General features: G+C 41.2%; 1 protein-coding gene across 5 annotated transcripts; it reads right to left on the bottom strand.

Moving 5' to 3' along the window:
• Positions 1–3,302: 3,302 nt before the first annotated feature.
• LOC104326400 (granulocyte-macrophage colony-stimulating factor receptor subunit alpha) lies at positions 3,303–17,220 on the bottom strand. 5 transcript variants are annotated; one of them, XM_075440104.1, is made up of 11 exons: positions 17,129–17,220; positions 16,128–16,221; positions 15,778–15,951; positions 13,474–13,603; positions 13,206–13,381; positions 11,687–11,826; positions 8,203–8,241; positions 7,092–7,221; positions 6,557–6,653; positions 5,315–5,396; positions 3,303–4,137 (listed from the first exon to the last, which is right to left on the bottom strand). In XM_075440104.1, exons 2-11 carry the CDS (start codon positions 16,210–16,212, stop codon positions 4,063–4,065), a joined length of 1,128 nt encoding a protein of 375 aa, XP_075296219.1. In that variant the 5' UTR covers positions 16,213–16,221; positions 17,129–17,220; the 3' UTR covers positions 3,303–4,062. The 5 variants fall into 5 exon arrangements, with proteins under 5 accessions (XP_075296219.1, XP_075296294.1, XP_075296387.1 ...); XM_075440179.1 differs by having other exon boundaries at positions 16,128–16,217; XM_075440272.1 differs by lacking the exon at positions 15,778–15,951.
• Positions 17,221–18,518: the final 1,298 nt, after the last annotated feature.

Here is an 18,518-nt window from a genome sequence, read left to right as displayed (position 1 = left end):
GGAGCAGATATCCACCTGCAGCCCGTGGAAGTGACCCACGCTGGAGCAGGTGGATGCCTGCAGGAAGCTGTGACCCCGTGGGGACTACGTGCTGGAGCAGGCTGCTTGCAGGACCTGCGGACCTGTGGAGAGAGGAGCCCATGCCGGAGCAGATTTTCTGGCAGGGTTTGTGACCCCATGGGGGACTCACGTTGGAGCTGCCTGTTCCTGAAGGACTGCGCCCTGTGGGAAGGGACCCATGCTGGGGCAGCTCATGAAGAGCTGCAACCCGTGGGAAGGACTCACGCTGGAGAAGTTTGTGGAGAACTCTCTTGTGAGAGGGATCTCACTCTGAAGCAGGGGAAGAGTATGAGGAGTCCTCCCCCTGAGGAGGAAGGAGCATCAGAGACAACCTGTGATGAACTGATCGTAACTCCCATTCCCCGTCCCCCTGCGCCGCTCGGGGGGAGGAGGGAGAGAAACGGGAGTGAAGCTGCACCCGGGAAGATGGGAGGGGTGGGGGGAAGGTGTTTTAAGATCTGGTTTTATTTCTTATTACCCCACTCTGATTTGATTGGTGATGAATTAAACTCGCTTTTCTCCCCAAGTTCAGTCTGTTTTGTCTGTGACAGTAATTGGTGAGTGCTCTCTCCCTGTCCTTGTCTCAGCCTTAGAACCTTTCATCATATTTCCTCTCTTCTGTCCAGCTGAGGAGGGAGAGCGATAGAGCAGTTTTCGTGGGCACCTGGCATTTATCCAGGCCAAACCAATACAGGCCCTCTGGATGGCAGCCCTCATCTTGAGCAAATCAGCTAGTCACTCCAATTTGATGTCATGTGCAAACATGACGACAATGCATTCCTTCACTTCTTCCAGGTCATTGATAAAGATATTAAACCAGATAGGTCGCAGGGTTTGAGCCCTGTGGTACCCCACTTGTCACAGGCATTTACCCTTGGTAAAATCATACTGACTGTTCCCAGTGACCTTCTTGTCCTTAATGTGGCTGGGAATGTGCTCGAAGAGGACTCATGCCATGAGTTTCCCTGGCTGACAAGCCTACAGTTCTCTGGGTTGAACTGTTGACCTTTTTCTGAACATGGGTTTAACACCTTTCCTGAATAAGTTGTAGCATGTTATCCCTTTCGAGGAGAAAACATGAAACAAATGAGGAGTTTGTACAGCATCTATTTAACAAGACCATAATGACATCTCCTGAGGATCCTGATCTTGTCTTTATTACACTTTCCTATTCCCTTCCCTACAGAGAGCCGATGAATGATTCATAGCTCATAGCTAAGATTTGGTGGATTAGAGCCAAACTATGCTTCATTGGCAATTTTGCCCAAGAGGAAATACATTGTGAAAGATTCTATAAACTAGTGTAGTCTAGTACAACCCCATCACTCTTTCAGCAAATGATTGTGAGCATTTCAGCTCTGACCACTGCTGCATACTGAGAGAAATACAAAGATGGCTTGCATGTGTGTCCAGCATGAACTCAGCCTCATTAAGAAATTTTCCCTGTTCTTCTAATCTGCTGCAAAAAGCTTCCCAGGCGAGTCTTTGACCAAAAGGCAATCATTAACTTTGTCAAAGGCAGTAGTGTGCCAAGAGCTGTTCGCATCAAGCTACAGGAGAAGCTGGACAATGTGGGGGATCGCCCCTGGCTGCACTGGTAACTGGATGGCTCCCCAGTGCTGGAACACGTCCAGGAAAAACTGCTCTCAGCACTGGTTTGGCCAGGATTTGCAAGCAATGTCCTGCACAACTCCTGGACATAGTCCAGTGGTTAGCTCAGGTCAGGGCTAATTTCTAAAGGCCGTTTACATGTGTTCGCCTTATTTAAGGTTTAATAAAATGTATCTGGGCTCTTACATGGCACTTGGCCTCAGTGAAAGAAAGTAGTCCTGGCAGTATTTAGTCTAATAGTCAGATGTCTAGTATCATTATAAAGCTAGTCTAATAATCAAATAACTATGTTCAAATGTCTAGTACAGAAATCCGAGACTTTGAGTTTCAAAGTGAAAAGCAGTTTTACACCAAAGCATAAACCTGATGTGTCAGTGATTCTTCACCCTGTTATGAGAAACATTACCTGCGCAGATTCTGACTTCCTTTCTGGAATATGCTTCTCTCCCAAAGAAAGGAGGCCAGAAATCAAATTAGAGCAGTAAAACAGAGTTTGTTGCTGTGGTCCTAATCTCTTCAAGGGTATCAGGAGACATCTCAGTGGGTGAGGGTATTTGCTTCTTGTCTTCTGTGCTGACCTCATGGTCTCTAATGACTACTTAGCTCTTACAAAGGCTCACAAGGACTTGCATTATCTGCTTGTTTCTATACCTCGTAAGGGATGCAGAAATTAGGCTTTGACAAGTACCGATTCTGTTCTTCTGTAGCATGTTACTTAATATTCTTTGCTTCTACAAAACCTTCACGTGGGGAGCCACTACAGCATTACATGATAAAGACATGGCTATGCTCACTCTGGTATCTTCCTGCACAGTTAAATCAAACATTGAAATGTATTCATTAGGTCACTACTACTATAAGTAGTTTGAGATAATAGAAACCAAAAATGACTGCGAGGAAGTTCAATAACCTGATAACAGTGAAAAATCCCAATCCCTTCAGACCCCCGTAATCATCTTGGTGCCCCGCTGCTGAACGTACCCAGTTTGTCAACAACTGTCTTGTAGTAGGAGGCTGTAATCTGGACACGGAACTGCACATTCAGACTCGTGAATGCTGAGTAGAGTGAATAATCACTGCCCTCGACCTGCTGGGTCCACTCCTCCCTGTATGGTCTGGTAGGTGGATACTTTTCATTATGATAAGGAACCACTTCTGATCTGTTTTCAGTTTGTTGCCCACCAGGACCTTAGAGCCTTTTCTGCAGACCTGTCAGTCAGTCGTTCTGTAGGATACACGCAGTTAGTTTTTCCCAGGTATTTGGCTTTGCATTGGCTTTGCATTGGCTTGAGGAGGTTCCTGTCAATGCATTACTTCAGCCTGTCAAGAGCCCTCTGAATAGCAGGCCTGCCCTCCAGTATATCAGGCAATGTCCCCAGTTTGCTGTCATCCTCAGTCTTGCTAAGGCTGCGTTTTATCCCACTGTCCAAGTCACTGTTAGTACTGAACACGGAGTCTCAGCACTGATCCTTGAGGAGCGTTGCTCGTAACCAGTCACTGCGTTCAACCACAGCCTGGGCTGTTTTGCCCATACCTTGTCCTAACACTATGGCTCTGAAAAATTATCGTCCAGCTAAGTAGTAAGGGCCTCTGTTTGAACAAAAGGACACAGACATTAACAGTCACACACTCAATATTTTAAAATACTAAGAAGTTAAGGAGGAATGAAAGTAATAAAAAAGGCAAGTGAGCAGCAAGAACATAAAGGTCTAGATATCTACAGAAGTAAATTCTGGGCTGATATCGAGTTAATGGTGTCTGATCTCTTAACTTGTAACAGACTTAAGCTCTAGGATTAGTTAAGGTTTTAAACATACCCCTGTCCTTTGAGATTCCTGTTGATTCCAGGCCACCACTCAATGTGTCAGCCTCTTTTCAGTCCTATTCCCTATTTTCTAGTTGCCCATGTGTACTTTAAGAGATCTGAGAAAACTTCCAGTATGAATAGGCCTGTTCTTGAAAGCAGAACAATGGCATTCATTGTAACAGATCTGGTAACAGACTTTTTTTATTTTTATTTTTATTCATCTCAATAAATTAATTCTTATTCTTTTTTTATATGAGACAAAGGCATTATTTTTCATGGGTAAATTTAATTTTAAAATGTGACTAAAATTTCTTGACTGAAATACTTCAATCATATTCACAAAATGGAAGATATCCAATAAGGACAAGTTACCCAAACAGTTAAATTTAGCCAAAATTAAAACCAAATACAATGGCATTTTAAAAAGTTTCGGATGAGGTATCATTGTCTCTTGGCGCACTACTGTTTTTGCCAAGAAAAGGAAGAAAGTGAAGAAAGCTCGTATATTATTCCGTACGTTCAGAAGGGAATATATAGTTGCCTGAGCTAAGAAACTGACTTGCAAATTCCTCAGTTTTTCTCAGTTATTTCACTATGTCAGCAACTAATGTTATCTCTTCATTTTCAGATGTTATTGACTCAATTTTACTCTCCATCAGCTGAAAGGAAAAGAAAAACTTCCATTAGTTTTGTACAGAAGGTTGGGTTAGTGTCTAGTTACTTATGCACATTTCTGAGGGTATTTCAACTTTTGTTGCATATTTTATAGAAATATTTCACTTCTTTGTTTCTTAGCTGATAAGCTTTCCTTAGCTGGACATAACAGTGAAATTTCAACAATTTTGTAAGGCTGGCACATGTTGTTTGACTGACCTGGAAGAGGACAGGCAGTATGTGGTTTTTTTCCAATGCACCACACAGATCATCACAAATCATCTCAAATGAATTAATACAAAAGGATTGACTTTACTAAGGTGTGAAAGTAGGTGAGTACACATTGTCCTGAAGTTTAGGTAATTGAACAGACCATGAGAAATTACTGGATGTAACATGATAAACTGCTGGACAAGAAAAAGGAGCAAGTGAGCTGCTGGTCAGTATGCTGGTCAGGTCAAACGCTGTGTGTGACCACCGCGGTCTGTCCTGTTATCGTACAAAATCCTGTTTTGAACTGTTTTCTGTGTCACCTTGCTTTCTAGCCTGTGTGTCTAACTTGCTAGTGAACTTCACTGAAGCCAGACTAGTGGGTGAATAGGAGAGACCTGCACCTGGAGAGTCCCAAGGTGAGAGCTGGTGACCAGGTGGGGGGACCTGGGGTCCAGGCACAAAGATTAGATGTGAGGAACTTGTGAATTTATGGTTGTCGTGAATGTTGAGGGTGTATGTACGTCTCACTGGCAAACCTCGGCTGATGAGGAGCAGGAGGACTGGAATATCTTTGACTCTGTTTATGTGGCTGCTGGTGGTGTTGACACAGTGCTGGTAAAGGCAACTCTGCTGCTCTTTGTGTCTGACTGCATTAGCATCCTCTGTGTGTGTCGTACATGTGTGTGCCTCATGTTGGCAAAACGCACAGCCCTTGCTGCTCTCTGGAGCTACCAGTGGGAGCATCAGCCTCTGCACCTGTGAGACTGGAATGGGAAAAAAAACCCAGGTTCTGGAAGAGCGCTGCATTTGACATCCCTTGACAAACTTGCCTGCTGATTTTTTCTTGTAATTCCTCAAAATATGGCAAAGAGTTATTCTCTGTGTTAAGTTCCTTATCATTTAAAAATACCTACAGTAGAGTCTTGTATGTATTTCACACATTTAATATAAATCAGAAGGAGAACACACCTCTGGATTTGTATCAGGCAGTCCACGGAATGCATTTTTTGGCTCTGGGATTTGTGGAAATGCTGCTTTCCAACAACCTGTCCTGGAGATCAAAAGGGGTGGAACAGAAAAGAAAAACTGAGTAACTGTCATGTGTCATAACCATTGCACCCTTGAACCAGCTCTTATATTCCTCTTCCAGCACAGAAAAGAAATTAAAAATATACACCATTTCAGCACAGAATGAACACGTATCAGGAAAGCTGGAGAGGAACTTTTTACAAGGGCATGTAGTGATAGGACAAGGGGGATGGGCTTCAAGCTGAAAGAGGGTAGATTTAAATTAGGTATAAGGAAGAAATTCTTTACTATGAGGGAGGCAAGGCACTGGAACAGGTTGCCCAGAGAGGCTGTGGATGCCCCCTCCCTGGAAGTGTTCAAGGCCAGGTTGGATAGGGCTTTGAGCAATCTGGTGTAGTGGAAGATGTCTCTGCTCATGGAAGGGGGATTGGAACTAGGTGATCCTTAAGGTCCCTTCCAACCCAAACCACTCTATGGCTATATGAAAACACTAAGAATTTGGATGGTAATAGTATCATTTTTGGTTAAAGATTCACTAGCAGTTGTTTTCTTCTTTGAATGGAAAAGGGATTTGTCCTCTTTAAGTCACTGCAACCAGTGAAAAGCAAATGTAAAAATTTTAACAAGTTGGAAGAACAGTATCTTCTCTGAATTACTGTCTATTTCTATACAAAGTGCATGATATAGCAGAATATCTTGTTTTCACTTACATGGTTTATTGCAAGAAGCAAGTTGCTTAGCTTATGTGCTTTCAAATACGTTCAGTTTACTAGGACAATTGTAGTGAGCGTTGCAAAATCTTTACTGGCAAGTACAATCAACCTGTCTGTTCGGAATAAATTCAGCAGTTAAGGAAATCAGAAAACCTGTTGTGTAGACAGTCTACACTGCAAATAGTCAGAGCAGCTGTACTGTCAATATAAGTAATTGCATATAATTGGTCTCCTTACCAAGTTGACAGAAGAGGCCCTGGAAACAATTATGTGGATCAGCCAAGGAGGGACTTTAGGCATCACCGTTATAGTACTTGCCTCAGGATCACTCCTTTGAATTAATTTCTACTACAGTATGAGTGAAAAAGTTTTAGCAATACTACAGAGACACCTCTACCTTACTTGTTTACAAACTGCAGATGTTTCACACACCCACACGAAATAAAACAAAAGTATAGATAAAGTTTACCTTTTGCAGAACAAAATTGCAACTATTGCAACTAGGAGTGTCACAACTGCTACCACAAGTAAAATCCATACTGAAGAAGAAATAATTTCTTCATTTCCTGAAAGATAAAAAGCCATAAAGGATTATTGTTAATAAAGAAGAATAACTGCACAACTGTGTCAAACATTTACTCTGGTGGCTGAGTGGTGAATGTCAGTCTGAAAGGTTTCACTTGATGTAAAAATCAGCTCTTTAATTTAGCACCTTAGCAGTAACGTCTGCTGGGAGGGATTAACAGAGACCCTGTTTGTCGACCCCCTGCAGCAAGCAGATACGCATTTCAGCTGCAAATGTGTAACTTTTTGTATTTATTTCCAATATTACAGTGTTAAGAACTTTATTAAGTCTCTTCCTTCTCTTCTTCTCTGTAGTGTGGAGTGAAACAAAGTGTTTGTCAACCTGTTATGTATCTGTGTGTCCATAGGTGCACAGCAATGTGTGAGGTAGACAGAACATCCCTGGGGAAGAGTAGCTCAAGGCATGGATTTGTTCTTACCAAACTCTACAGGTGCACTCCACTCCCCCCAGGCCGAGCTCACAAGGCAGGCACTGCCAGCTGCTCTCATTTTCAAGAGGTACTTCTTTCTTGTATTGGATCTTTGAAATGTGTAGCTGTTTCCCCCTTCCTAAAAACAAAGCAAAACTGAGTTGTTTTTCTTTGCTGCGTGTCTAGGTTTTCGATAATATGCAAGTGCCCTTTATCAGTGGAATTTCAGGAGGCTATGAGAGCACCGCTTGTTAAAGTAGACTGCTATTCCAGAGCAAAAAAACCCCATATTCATGTTTTTTATGTATATAATATATATGCATCTGTGTATCTCAAAAATAACCTGTCACTCAGTAAATTTTTTAAGTTTAGAAGCTTTTCGTCTTTTACACTATATCCTGTAATTCCTTATGATATAGTCTGATTTATTGATAATTTCCCTTGGCACATTGACAGAAACAGAAAAATATCTTGAACTGTCTCATTTCAATATTGGTAGAATTGAGTGACTTGAGGAATAAACTGTCTGCGTGCACCTCACCTTCCTCAGTCTTTGCATTTTGAAAGAATAACTTTCCAGCCAAACCTGTAAAATAAGTAAAAGACTGCAATACTTGGTGTTACTAGAATTTTCACGCTTGCTCTTGGAGACTTTCAGGGTGGAGGTGGGATGTGCAAGCTGCACTGATTAGAAAGAGGTGCAGCATACCCGGAGGACAGCCTCCAACCCAAAGGGCTTTTGTGGTCTTTGGATTTCATAAACAAAATTCAATTTCTAGGAGGTGTTTTCTATGTGTCTCTTTTCTCTGCTGTTACCAATGTGTAACTTCAAATACTGTTCCAAATATTTGAGGGGGAGAGTGAACAGTATGTTTTAAAATGGAAGTTTTTTCAAAATACTCACAGAATAGTAATAAAGTTCTGCCCTTGAATGTATAATAAATGACATGTGTCATGATGATTTGGCAGTTTGAGACACTAATGAAATTTATAAATAAGTTCACATAAAGCAGAAGGCATTGAACACATACCGATTTAAAGGCTTTTGCATACTATTTACTTTTCACAAATGACAGTGAAACTAAAATGTGTTGCTGATTAATAGAACAAGCAGACTTACTTGTACAGAAGTATATTTGGTTTTTCCCTCAGAATTATCCTGTAAATTGCAAAAAAAAACCCCACTTTATTTTTATGATTGTTTTACATTTAGATAGTAAGTAATTACTTTGTCTTATATACTTGACAGTTTTTTCAGAAGAACTAGTAATTTATCTAACATTTAGTATCTAATATATAATTCACCTGCAATGCCAAATTTATATAGTAACTAATTCTTCTCTGGAAAAGTATTATTTTTCCTTACCAGCAGAGTTGGGAAATAAATTTTATTTCAGATCGGTGATTAAACTGTAACAAGAAAACCAGACCTGAAAGAAAACTGTATCTATATTCTTACACACATCAGGAAAAAAAAAACAAATAAACATCTGTGAAATAAGATTTTTAGTTTGCATCTAGTGTTCATATTTCACAATAAAAAGTCACTATATTTAATTGCAAATAATATGTAAATATTGTTCCCTTTTCCACCAGATGAAAATATTCAGGACACACAAATAATGACTGCAGTCTATATCATCTCCATTAGCCTGCCAGAGTTATGTAATTTTTAATTATTTTGTATTCTGCATTACTACATTTAAAAAAAATGAAAATGCTCAAAACTTCTTTTATTAAATAACTGCATAGTTGCTCAGGTGGCACCTGAACATGAGTTTGCAAGGCTTGCTGCTGTACAGAACAGCTTCTAGAATCTGTAAACAAGCTAGCTTAAGCACACAGATCAATCTAGGAGAAAGTGCAACAGTAGTGTTTATACTAAAAGAATATATGAGAAATTAAATCAGTGAGGTCATGGAAGAATTCAGAAAGTGGAGTTCCAGAAGGACAGTTGGTCTTCTGCAAAGCAGAGATGTGTTAAAAGGCACTGCAGTTAAAAAAAAAGGAGAAAATGTGTATGATAGTTAAAGGAGACTCCCACCTGCAGGGGATGGCTGCACCAAGCTACTGCCCTGACCTGATGGAGGTCTGTTGGTTGCCAGGGGCCAGGATCCAGGATGCTGAAGCAGGTCTACCAGACTTGTCTGGCCATTGAACTATTACCCTGTCCTGCTCTCCTTTGTGGGCACCAATGTTACAGCCAGGGGAAGCCTGGGTGGTTTCAAGGGTGCTTGCAGAGCACTGGGGGGATGGCAAAGGGCAGGAAGCCCACATAATGTCTTCTCAGTCCTTCCAGTAAGTGGGAAAGGCTTAAGCAGAATCGAATTCATCCAGGAGGATAACGCCTGTCTGAGTGGCTGGTGTCACAGGCAGGGCTTTGGTTTCTATGACCTTGGGACTGTTTTTGGGAAACAGGGGATAGAGAGCAGGCATGGGATGCATCTCACCAAGTGGGGTGAGAGTGTCCTTGCAAATGGGCTTGCTAACCTGGCCCTTGTGCTCAGTGTGAAGGAGTGCCTTGAATACACAAAGCTCTGTCTTGGGACAAGTGATGAACCAGTAAGAGAGCTTGTGAGCAGGCATAAGAGGACAGACTGACACAGCTGATAATTTAGTAGGTGTTCCAGATCTCCTGATCAAGAAAAGCAAACAGATGAAACCCTATTCAGGCAGCTTGAGAAAGCCTCACACCCACAGGTCTTGGTACTCAAGGGAAACTGGAGGGTAAAGTTGCTCGTTGATCTACAAGGACAGCCTCCTCAGAGCACGCAAAAGTTCCGTTGCAGGGTGCGGAAAGTCAAGCAAGTGTGCCAGGTGAGCATGGCAGGACATGAAGCTTGAGTCTGAGCTGAGACAAAAAGGAAGTATGCAGAAGGTAGAAGCAGGGATTTGGGAGGAATACAAAGACATCATCTACAAATGCAGGAATGGAGTCAGGAAAGCCAAAGCTCAGCGGAGTTGTGACTAGTGAGGGAGGTGAACACTAGAAAGATTTTTATGAGTGCACTGCCAGCAAAAGGGAGGTTAAGGAGAATGCAGGCCTGTTTCTCGCTGAATTGGGGGAACCTAGTGACAAGGAACATGGGAAAGGCTGAGGTACTTGGTGCTCTTTTAGCTCAGTTTTCACTGGTAAGGTTTGCTTTCAGGTTTCCCAGATATCCTGATCTATAAATACTTGACTTAGGACATTGCTGAAGAAGAACCCAAGACTCTCAGCAAATTCAGTTATTGGTGTGAGACATGAAAAATTGTGCTTGAAATTATGTTACTCAAGGTGTTATCCTTTTTTTGTTTGCTTCCAATGCAAGTAATTTCCAGTTGTGAAAATAATGTTTAGAGACTGACTGTAATACAATATGTGTTGGTCGTAGTTTATTAGTAGAACAATACTTTATTGTATTAATACTATACTGCAACATGGTAATTACTGGACCTTGACATAATTAGTAACGTGAAAACTGCTAATGATTATTTTAAAAATTCTACACAATTCAGACTATTTGTGAATTGAGTATTCTTTATAAACCAAGTAACAGGCATATCAAAAGACTTTAGGAAACACGTATTGCTTTACTGCAATGCACTCTTATTTCAGAGTCACACTGAGTTTTCTATAAGCTGTCTTTGCTGAAATGGCCAAGGGATTTGGAGAGGTGATGCAGTTTTGTAGCAGTTAGTTGAACTTGCAAGAAAACTCATCTACGAAATAGCAAGCCCCATCCAGAATAAGAAGTTCCAAATAACAGAAATCCAGAGAGTACCTTCAATCAGCCACTAAGTGGCCAAATCTGGTTATAATATAGACAGGTTTTTCCTTTCTAGTCACCATGTTCCACCCTGTGGGCATTTGATGCAATTCTGCCACAGTTACAGTAGCTGAGGTCTACTCCTCTTGCAGCAGAAAACAGCAATCTCACTCCTTCCCTATTGCTGCAAAAAGACTTGTAAAGCCAAGGTCTGAATTTATCCATCAGTAGCTTAAATGATGTGCTTATTCACATTTCCTTTATGCTTTCTCTCACATCTATTTTCCTTTTATTTAACATTATACAGCTACAACTCTTAGGCCAACAGGTGTGTTGCTTATATATGATATCTGTACAAGCTATTGGCATTTCTTATATATGAGAAATTTCATTCACCTCCATCAACTCATACTGGTCAAGTCGGTTCGTATTTCTGTATCCATTATTTATAGCTGAGCTCTGCCCTTTCACAGAGATACAGCCACCACTGGAAAGACTCCAATCCAGGACAGGTCCAACAAGTCTTGGTGAAAAATGTGCCTTTTCTGAGTTTTGTCACAGCCAAAGCTGTGATATGTTCAAGTCTTAATTAACTATGCTTCTCCTCTTAGTCCTACACAGTCACAGACAACCACTGTACCTCCAGCAAAGTCTCACACAGGGCAACAGGGATAAAAAAATGGGGCAGTATGGCATAACAGGGTGCCTGAAAGGCACAACCACAAAGGAATGTGGTGCTGCATACGAGGAAGGCTACACCATACAAGAGAGACTGATTTTTCTTTCTATCAATGTGTATTACTAAATTCAAACATATGTATTAATGCTAAATGTAGGTGAAGAGATTCCTCTTACCTTGTACTTTATGATGATTTCATATTTAAAACACTTGTCTTTGTTAGAATGACTTATTTGCGGTCGTTGCCATTGAACTATGCAATCATTTTTAATTTCATCACAGTTGACAGTGATATTTGATGGAGGCATGAGCTTTTCTGAAATGATAAAATCAAAAATTCAAACAATTAAAATCACTTGATCTCCTTTTGCTATGATAAAAGAGAATGCAACTGCAAGCAACAGCTCTATGAAGAAAGATACTAATTTGTATCTATTTTTCTTAGGAACTCCTTTAGAAATAATTGAAAGATCAAAGCTCTTTTAATCCTGTCCCCAGGATGAGAAAAACCAGAGACTAAGCCAGGGAATGTGACTTAGGAGCATACAAACACAGAAACCCCCTCCATTTACTGTTTTCGATGAATAAGGTAGAGTCCTGTCTTTTTTTTTTTTACAAGGATGTTTTTTACTGCAGAAGAACAAGCTTATGCTAACCCTGATGTAAGAAATCCAAAGGTCATTTCTTGCTTCAAGCCTTCTCGGGCGATGCTTCCATGACATGAAGGTGTTCCTTGCTTGGTGTTGTTGAACTATGCAGTCTATTCCCCCTTTATAAAATATTAGCCATACAAATTTAAGAATGACACTTCACTTTTAAAAATCTAGCCAACTTCTTTACATATCTCCCCTAAATTCACAGATGTGAGCAAAAATATGAGGACCTTTATATTTTGATCATCGCCAATGACTGAATTATTGTAACAGCAAAAGGCAGAGACTTGTGACAGAAAAGGTTACAAAAGCCTGATGGAGGAAATCTTAATTTCAGCTAAACTGCTACTTTACATCAATATTTAGAGACAGGCCCGGCCTATTTGTGATGGGCTGTTTGGTCGAAGAACGACCTTGTTTCATCTGCCACAAGTGATATTACAGATCAGTTCCTTCTACTTATAGAATGAAGCCTTGTTTGTCGGTGTTTTGGAGGCAATATCAAAACCAGTGGGACTTTGCCTCAAAGGCTTTGCCACAGTAAAAATAATTGCACAGGATGCTTCCAGGTAGAGCCCCACATATGAAAGAGCAAATGAAAACCTTGGGTGCATTGTAGATATATTAATTTCATTGATCAAGGGTATGGTGTCAGTGTATGCCATCTCCACTGGAAATGAGAAGCAGAAATCAGTGCTCAGATAAACTTCTGAAAAGTCTCCTCTGTTGAAAGGTCTTTGGCCATCATTGAAAGGACAGCAGGGGGAAGTACAATCTCTTAAGTCCTGTGGACCTTGATGTAGAAAAACCCAAAAACAACAAAGGTAGGTTGCTAAAGAATCTGGGGCAGGCTGCAGCTGTGGAGCTTCCTTGTTTGATTTCCCTCATTTCTCTTTAGCCTGGGGAATAGGTTTTCTTTAAGAGGCCAGTCTCCTACTTTCGACTCTAGGTGAGACAGGGTACTTGGTTCTTTCTCAGGGATTAATGCTTTACTACCCTCATGCAATAATGAAAATAAAGCAGAAAGAAATTATTTACTTACCAATTTTATACAGTTGGATGTACTCAACATAGAACTGGATCAGGGAGTCTTTGCTAGACCCGTTCACCAGGAAGTAAGCTTTTTCAGTCTCTATCCTCACATTTAGGAATCTACACCCTGTGTTTCTGCCATTGTCATCTTTAATGTAAAGCTCACATTCCATCACATCATCGTCTCTGTGTATAGCAAGGTATTTTAGTTAAACATGGGCAGTGTGATGTGTGGAATGAAAATTCAGACTTCCTTAGACTCAAGCAGATCTACTTACCTCGAGTTCTGCCAGTAGAGAAAATATTGAGTATCTCCTGGAGCATCCTTGCCTGCCTGCCAAGTGCAGTTCATGAGGGAAACATTATAAATCATGCAGGAGAAGTTTTCAATTGCTGACCCATTCATGCCTGCAAAAACAGAAAAATCCATGATGAGGAAAATTCATGTGACTGCTCTCAGCTGGAGATATGTGAGACACCTGTAACTCCAGCTGGTTATTGCTTGGGTTAGGAAGGACTTGCTTCATTTTAAGTAGTAACACTGGAAAATATTTGCACTGTAAGATTCAATGAAAAACTTGTCATGGATAAAGCCTCAAAAGATACAATTATTGCTGCAACTGATAGACTAAGTCCCAGGAAAGCCTACACTGCCCTAGTAGGCTGACACCTAAAGTGGCGACCTCTGTGCTTTGAATTGTTCCTATTCAAATGGAGGCACTGATGCCACAATGCCACACACTGAAACATTTGCCTGTTGTCCTTCAGTACCCTGCCATAGCATTTCTATTTGAAGGATGTTCTTCAGCGCCCTGTCAAATGAGTGGAGAGCATGAGGAGCTTCCCTGTGGACTCCAGAGATGGAGATAAACCCAAGTGCAGAGCTGTGAAGTTTTTTAATACTTCAGGGAGGTGTAGGTGTAAATTTGTGAGGTATTTGTGCTCTGCAGCCGTACCTTCTTCCACCTGGGATTAACACGAGGAATCTTCTCCTGATCATGAACATATCAATTTGCTCCTTAACCTCCACCCCCAATAACATCCAATGAGGAGACTAAAGATACCTTTTAAAAGGAAGGATGACTTATCCACCCTCTTATAAAGAAACAGCAAATACTTGGAGCTTGATGAGGCAGGAAGTAGTGCCATTTTGTATATGCCAACTCCATGTTGCTTAAATGAACAGACCTTGTACCTCATTCTCTTAACATTCTCATATATATTGCTGTTCTCATACAAAGAAGAATAGATTCTCTCAGAACTTTTCCTGTTGTAGATGGGATACTGCAAGAGTTGAATATTACATCATGAGTTATGCCATAAAAAAATTCAAGGTGTCACAGATTTTTCAAGGAAGAATTTCAAAACTACATTCACAAACCCATTTCACTTGGATTTTTAATAACATTTTAAAGACCTTCAAATGCAGTTAATAAAATATTAGCACAAACAATTAAAAGACAACTGTCAATTGAAAAGCTGGCACCAAGCAAGGTGGCAACTGAGGACTAAAAAATTGCTGAACTAGTTGGAGGAAACTCCTTTTCTTTTCACAGAAATGTTGTCATAAGGCAGTGAACAAGAACCTGTTCATCTTACAGGAAAAAAATGAACTGAGGAATAAAGGGTTTCAGTTTTTCTTTTACCCTCAGGCCATTTGAAGTAGGCAACTCCATTCCCACAGTCTAACACATTACCTTGAGAAATATATCTGCATATGCTTGACTATGTGCCATACATGTTCACTGCTGTGACAGAAGAGCTTGCCCCATTGTGCAGAGGAGGTGCTATATTTCCAAACATGCACTTCATATTCTCTGCCTGAAAAATGTCACGCATAGGGTTTACTTTTTAGTTTTTCATCTGCTGGTTTACACAGTGCTACTCCCTGTAGAGAGGGCTTAAGCTTGTGCTTGATTTGTAACAGTGGGACCACTACAATAGGGAACTAGGTACCAATGTCTTCCCAGGCTTGAGAACGCTCTTTCCGGAAGCTTGGGGTAATGAACCTTTAGTAGTGCAAGGTGAAGAGTTCAGTGCTTCCCTCCAGAAAACCTCATGGCAGTGTTAGGAATAGCACTTCTCTCCTCCTACCCACGGTTCACCCAGTTCAACCACCTCAAAATAAAGCAAATGTGCTTTCATAAGAATCAACAGATGGCTGTAGTGTGCTTTACACTCCTTAGCAAGACAAAAGGAGATAGATACCCCACAAAAGACTGCCTGGGAAAGGAGCTGTATTGAGGTTCATCTCCACTAACATTAGCTTTCTGAAAAGTAGCACCTAACTTGGGCAAATCATGCAGGTGTCTTGTCTATGCAGTAATGAAGGAAGACACGGACAGTGGCATATAAGATGCATGGGATACATTGCCTTCAGGCAGGGGCTGTACCTTTCTAGTAGCTCCTGTCAGAGCTTAAAGGACTATAATTTCCATGCTTAAGATAGTTGAAGTGAGTGTGACATGAATCTACTCAAATCTGTGACTACTGACACAGGTGATATAATTGTGTGGAGTACCAGAGGAGTCCCCAAAAGTCAGAATTTTCTAGAAACTGCCTATAGGAACATTAATGTTTACCATAGATGTGGTGTACATCTTGCTTGACACAGTAGTGTACCATTATAGTCTCGGCAAAATCTCGTGCAGTCACTGAACGCCAGTCCTCAGTTAAATTCATGCTGCTCATCCAACTCAGTTCCATTTTCCACTGATTCAGCATCAAATTTCTAATACGTGAGTCTGGCATCTCCACTGCAAATGTCACATAATAGGACCAGTAAGGTGCAGGACTGATTCCCAGATTTTTGGGTGCAGAGGTTACTACCTAGCACATCTAAGACAGAAGGCAACTCAAGCACAACTACCCATAATAAGAACCATGTTACACTCTACCTCAGAGAATTGCCCCATGGAAGTGTCCTACTCACAGTCTGTGCAGTGCCAGCCAACACACAACTGGGTGATCAGCAACATCCACTGGGTCATGAAGATGAGTGCAAGAGGAGCAACCATCTCTTCTTCCTTGGAGACAGAGAACAGTGAAACTTGCTCCAAGTGAAAGGTGCCACTGCAAACTACTCCCCTAAATTTGTGTAGTCTGACCTGCTCAGATACGTGTTTCTACACCATCTAACCATTTCAGTTCTAGCGGGAGGAAAGGTTAGATAGACTTCTCAAGCAGTCAGAGAAATGTTCAAACGAACAGTAACAAAGTTGTGGATGCCCCCTTCTGGAAGTATTCAAGGCCAGGCTGGATGGGGCTTTGAGTGACCTGGTCTAGTGGAAGGTGTCCCGGCCCATGGCAGGGGGGTTGGAGCTAGGTGATCTTTAAGGTCTCTTCCAATGTAAACCATTCTATGATACTAAAGAAGCTGTCCTTTTCTGTAACAAAAAAATTTGTGTGATGATTCATAAAGCTGATGATCTCGGGAGCACTGTGTAAACGTTATATACACACTTTTGATGACTGCTATCTTAAGGTCTAAAGACTACCTATTTGCTATATACAAAGGTTAGGATGAACAGATGTCAAGCAGGTGAGTAAACAGCTGCAAAAAGAAAATATCAAAATGGGTCACAGCCATATCAGTCAGTTCGATTATGCAATGATGAATACGATAAGTTTTTTGAGGTTGTTTGTTAGTTCATGTACGTTCAAGGATGTTATTGAGTATATGCTTAAAAGCGGATCTAGAAGTGGTGTCTAATTTCTACAAATTCAGTAACAAACCCAGTAAGACAATCAAAATTGTGGCTAGGACCTTTCTTAGCAGGCAGTACGTAATTTGTTTGCAAGTAACTTCATTGAAGTTATCTCCATGCATTCCTCTGACAGCTTTTTAGATTTTGCCTGGGACATCATCCCTCCAGCCCTGGACTTCCTAGAGTCTCAACAAACAAAATAGTGGGAAGACAAAGATGGACCTACCTTCTATTTCAAAACGTCTTTGTCTCGTTTATCTTTCTATCATAGTCCTCAGGCTCAGAGAAGACAGAAAGACTTGTATTTTAGACGGTTATATAGCGATACATAGGGCTGTCTCCCTTGCCACTTGTGTTTTGGGGAAGTGTCACACCATCGGAAGTGTTGCAAGATATGATGATCATCACTTCCCTCCTTATTCTTACCAAATTCATGTCATTGCAAAACTCATGATTTCATAGAACATGAGTAAGCAGTTAAATTTTTCTTTCTGTTGCACAGAGTCCACTGGTGCTTGGGAATCCGGTGAGTGCGTAAAAATCTTTTCATTTACAGGTTTTTGTCTCTAGCTCTAAATAATACTGAGTAGTACAAAGCTTCTTTCCATACAAGTCATCTCTAGGGGCTGGGGGCAGTGGGGGCTGTCCATGATGGGCCAGGGCAGGGCCTGGCAGGTAGGGCCCATCCTACCCCAGCCAGGAGCCAGGCAGCCAGGAGGCATGGGGGCAACCCCAGCCCTTGGCATCCGGCACCACCTTGGGGACAGAGACCGGATGAGGCCCGGCCAGGATGTGGGCCCATGGGTGGGCTGACAGCCCCTGACATGAGGTCCTGGGTCCTGGGAAGGGTGGGGGGAGCCCCAGAGAGCTGACATGGGGTGCTGGGCCCTAGTCAGGGCGAGGCACTGGGCAGGGAATGTCTATGGGGGTACTCAGGGAAATGACAGTGCAAATTGTAAAAGTTCCTTAAACCCATGGAAAAAGAGGATTTCAAATCTTGGCTATGAAGTGTTCAAATAAGATAGATCACCATCAAATGTTGTGATCTGGGTTTGTTCTCAATCCATGTCTCCCAGTGTTAAAGAAAACAAATAACAAACCACTGCAAAAAGAGACAAATATTTGTCAGTCATAAGCATCCAACTACAAACAGCCACACCAAATGCTGCTGAGCATTTGTTCCCTTCTCAGGCACAACTGTGCATTTTCTGAAGGAGAAGGTTATTATAAACAGAATAAAACATCAAAAGCTCCCCAATACAATGAAAAGCTTTGCTTCACAGAAGACATCATTTACTTAATATGGAGATTTATAATCCATGTAAAGTAATTTCGTTTCTTCAATTTTTTAAATTGAAGCATCACTAGAAAATATGGCATTTTTTCAAAGAGCAAAATATGTCAATATTTTCCTGTTAAAAACAGGCAGATATATTCTGCTGGATTTAAAAACCTGTAGGAGAGAGAACTGTCCGTGTACTTCTCTACCACTCTCATTTCTTGCCTACTATATTTGGAAGAAGACACCTGCTGCCCAGCCCCCTTCCAGGATGCTCTGGGATTTATCTTTATCAAAATCCCAAGGTCCTTCCTATCCTACTGTTTCTTTACTGACT

The sequence above is a fragment of the Opisthocomus hoazin genome, chromosome 1 (assembly GCF_030867145.1).
Source record: "Opisthocomus hoazin isolate bOpiHoa1 chromosome 1, bOpiHoa1.hap1, whole genome shotgun sequence".
Lineage (NCBI taxonomy): Eukaryota > Metazoa > Chordata > Aves > Opisthocomiformes > Opisthocomidae > Opisthocomus > Opisthocomus hoazin.
The sequence above is the reverse complement of the archived record's forward strand: the minus strand, read 5'-3'. Positions and strand labels throughout refer to the sequence as shown.

Excerpts from the sequence above, each read along its gene's own strand:
- LOC104326400 (XM_075440104.1), bottom strand. The coding sequence starts at position 16,212 with ATGGTTGCTCCTCTTGCACTCATCTTCATGACCCAGTGGATGTTGCTG. Across the intron at positions 13,382-13,473 it reads CTCTACTGGCAGAACTCGAG|AGACGATGATGTGATGGAAT; the intron begins GTAAGTAGATCT and ends TGCTATACACAG. Across the intron at positions 4,138-5,314 it reads TGCCTGATACAAATCCAGAG|CTGATGGAGAGTAAAATTGA; the intron begins GTGTGTTCTCCT and ends TTTTCCTTTCAG.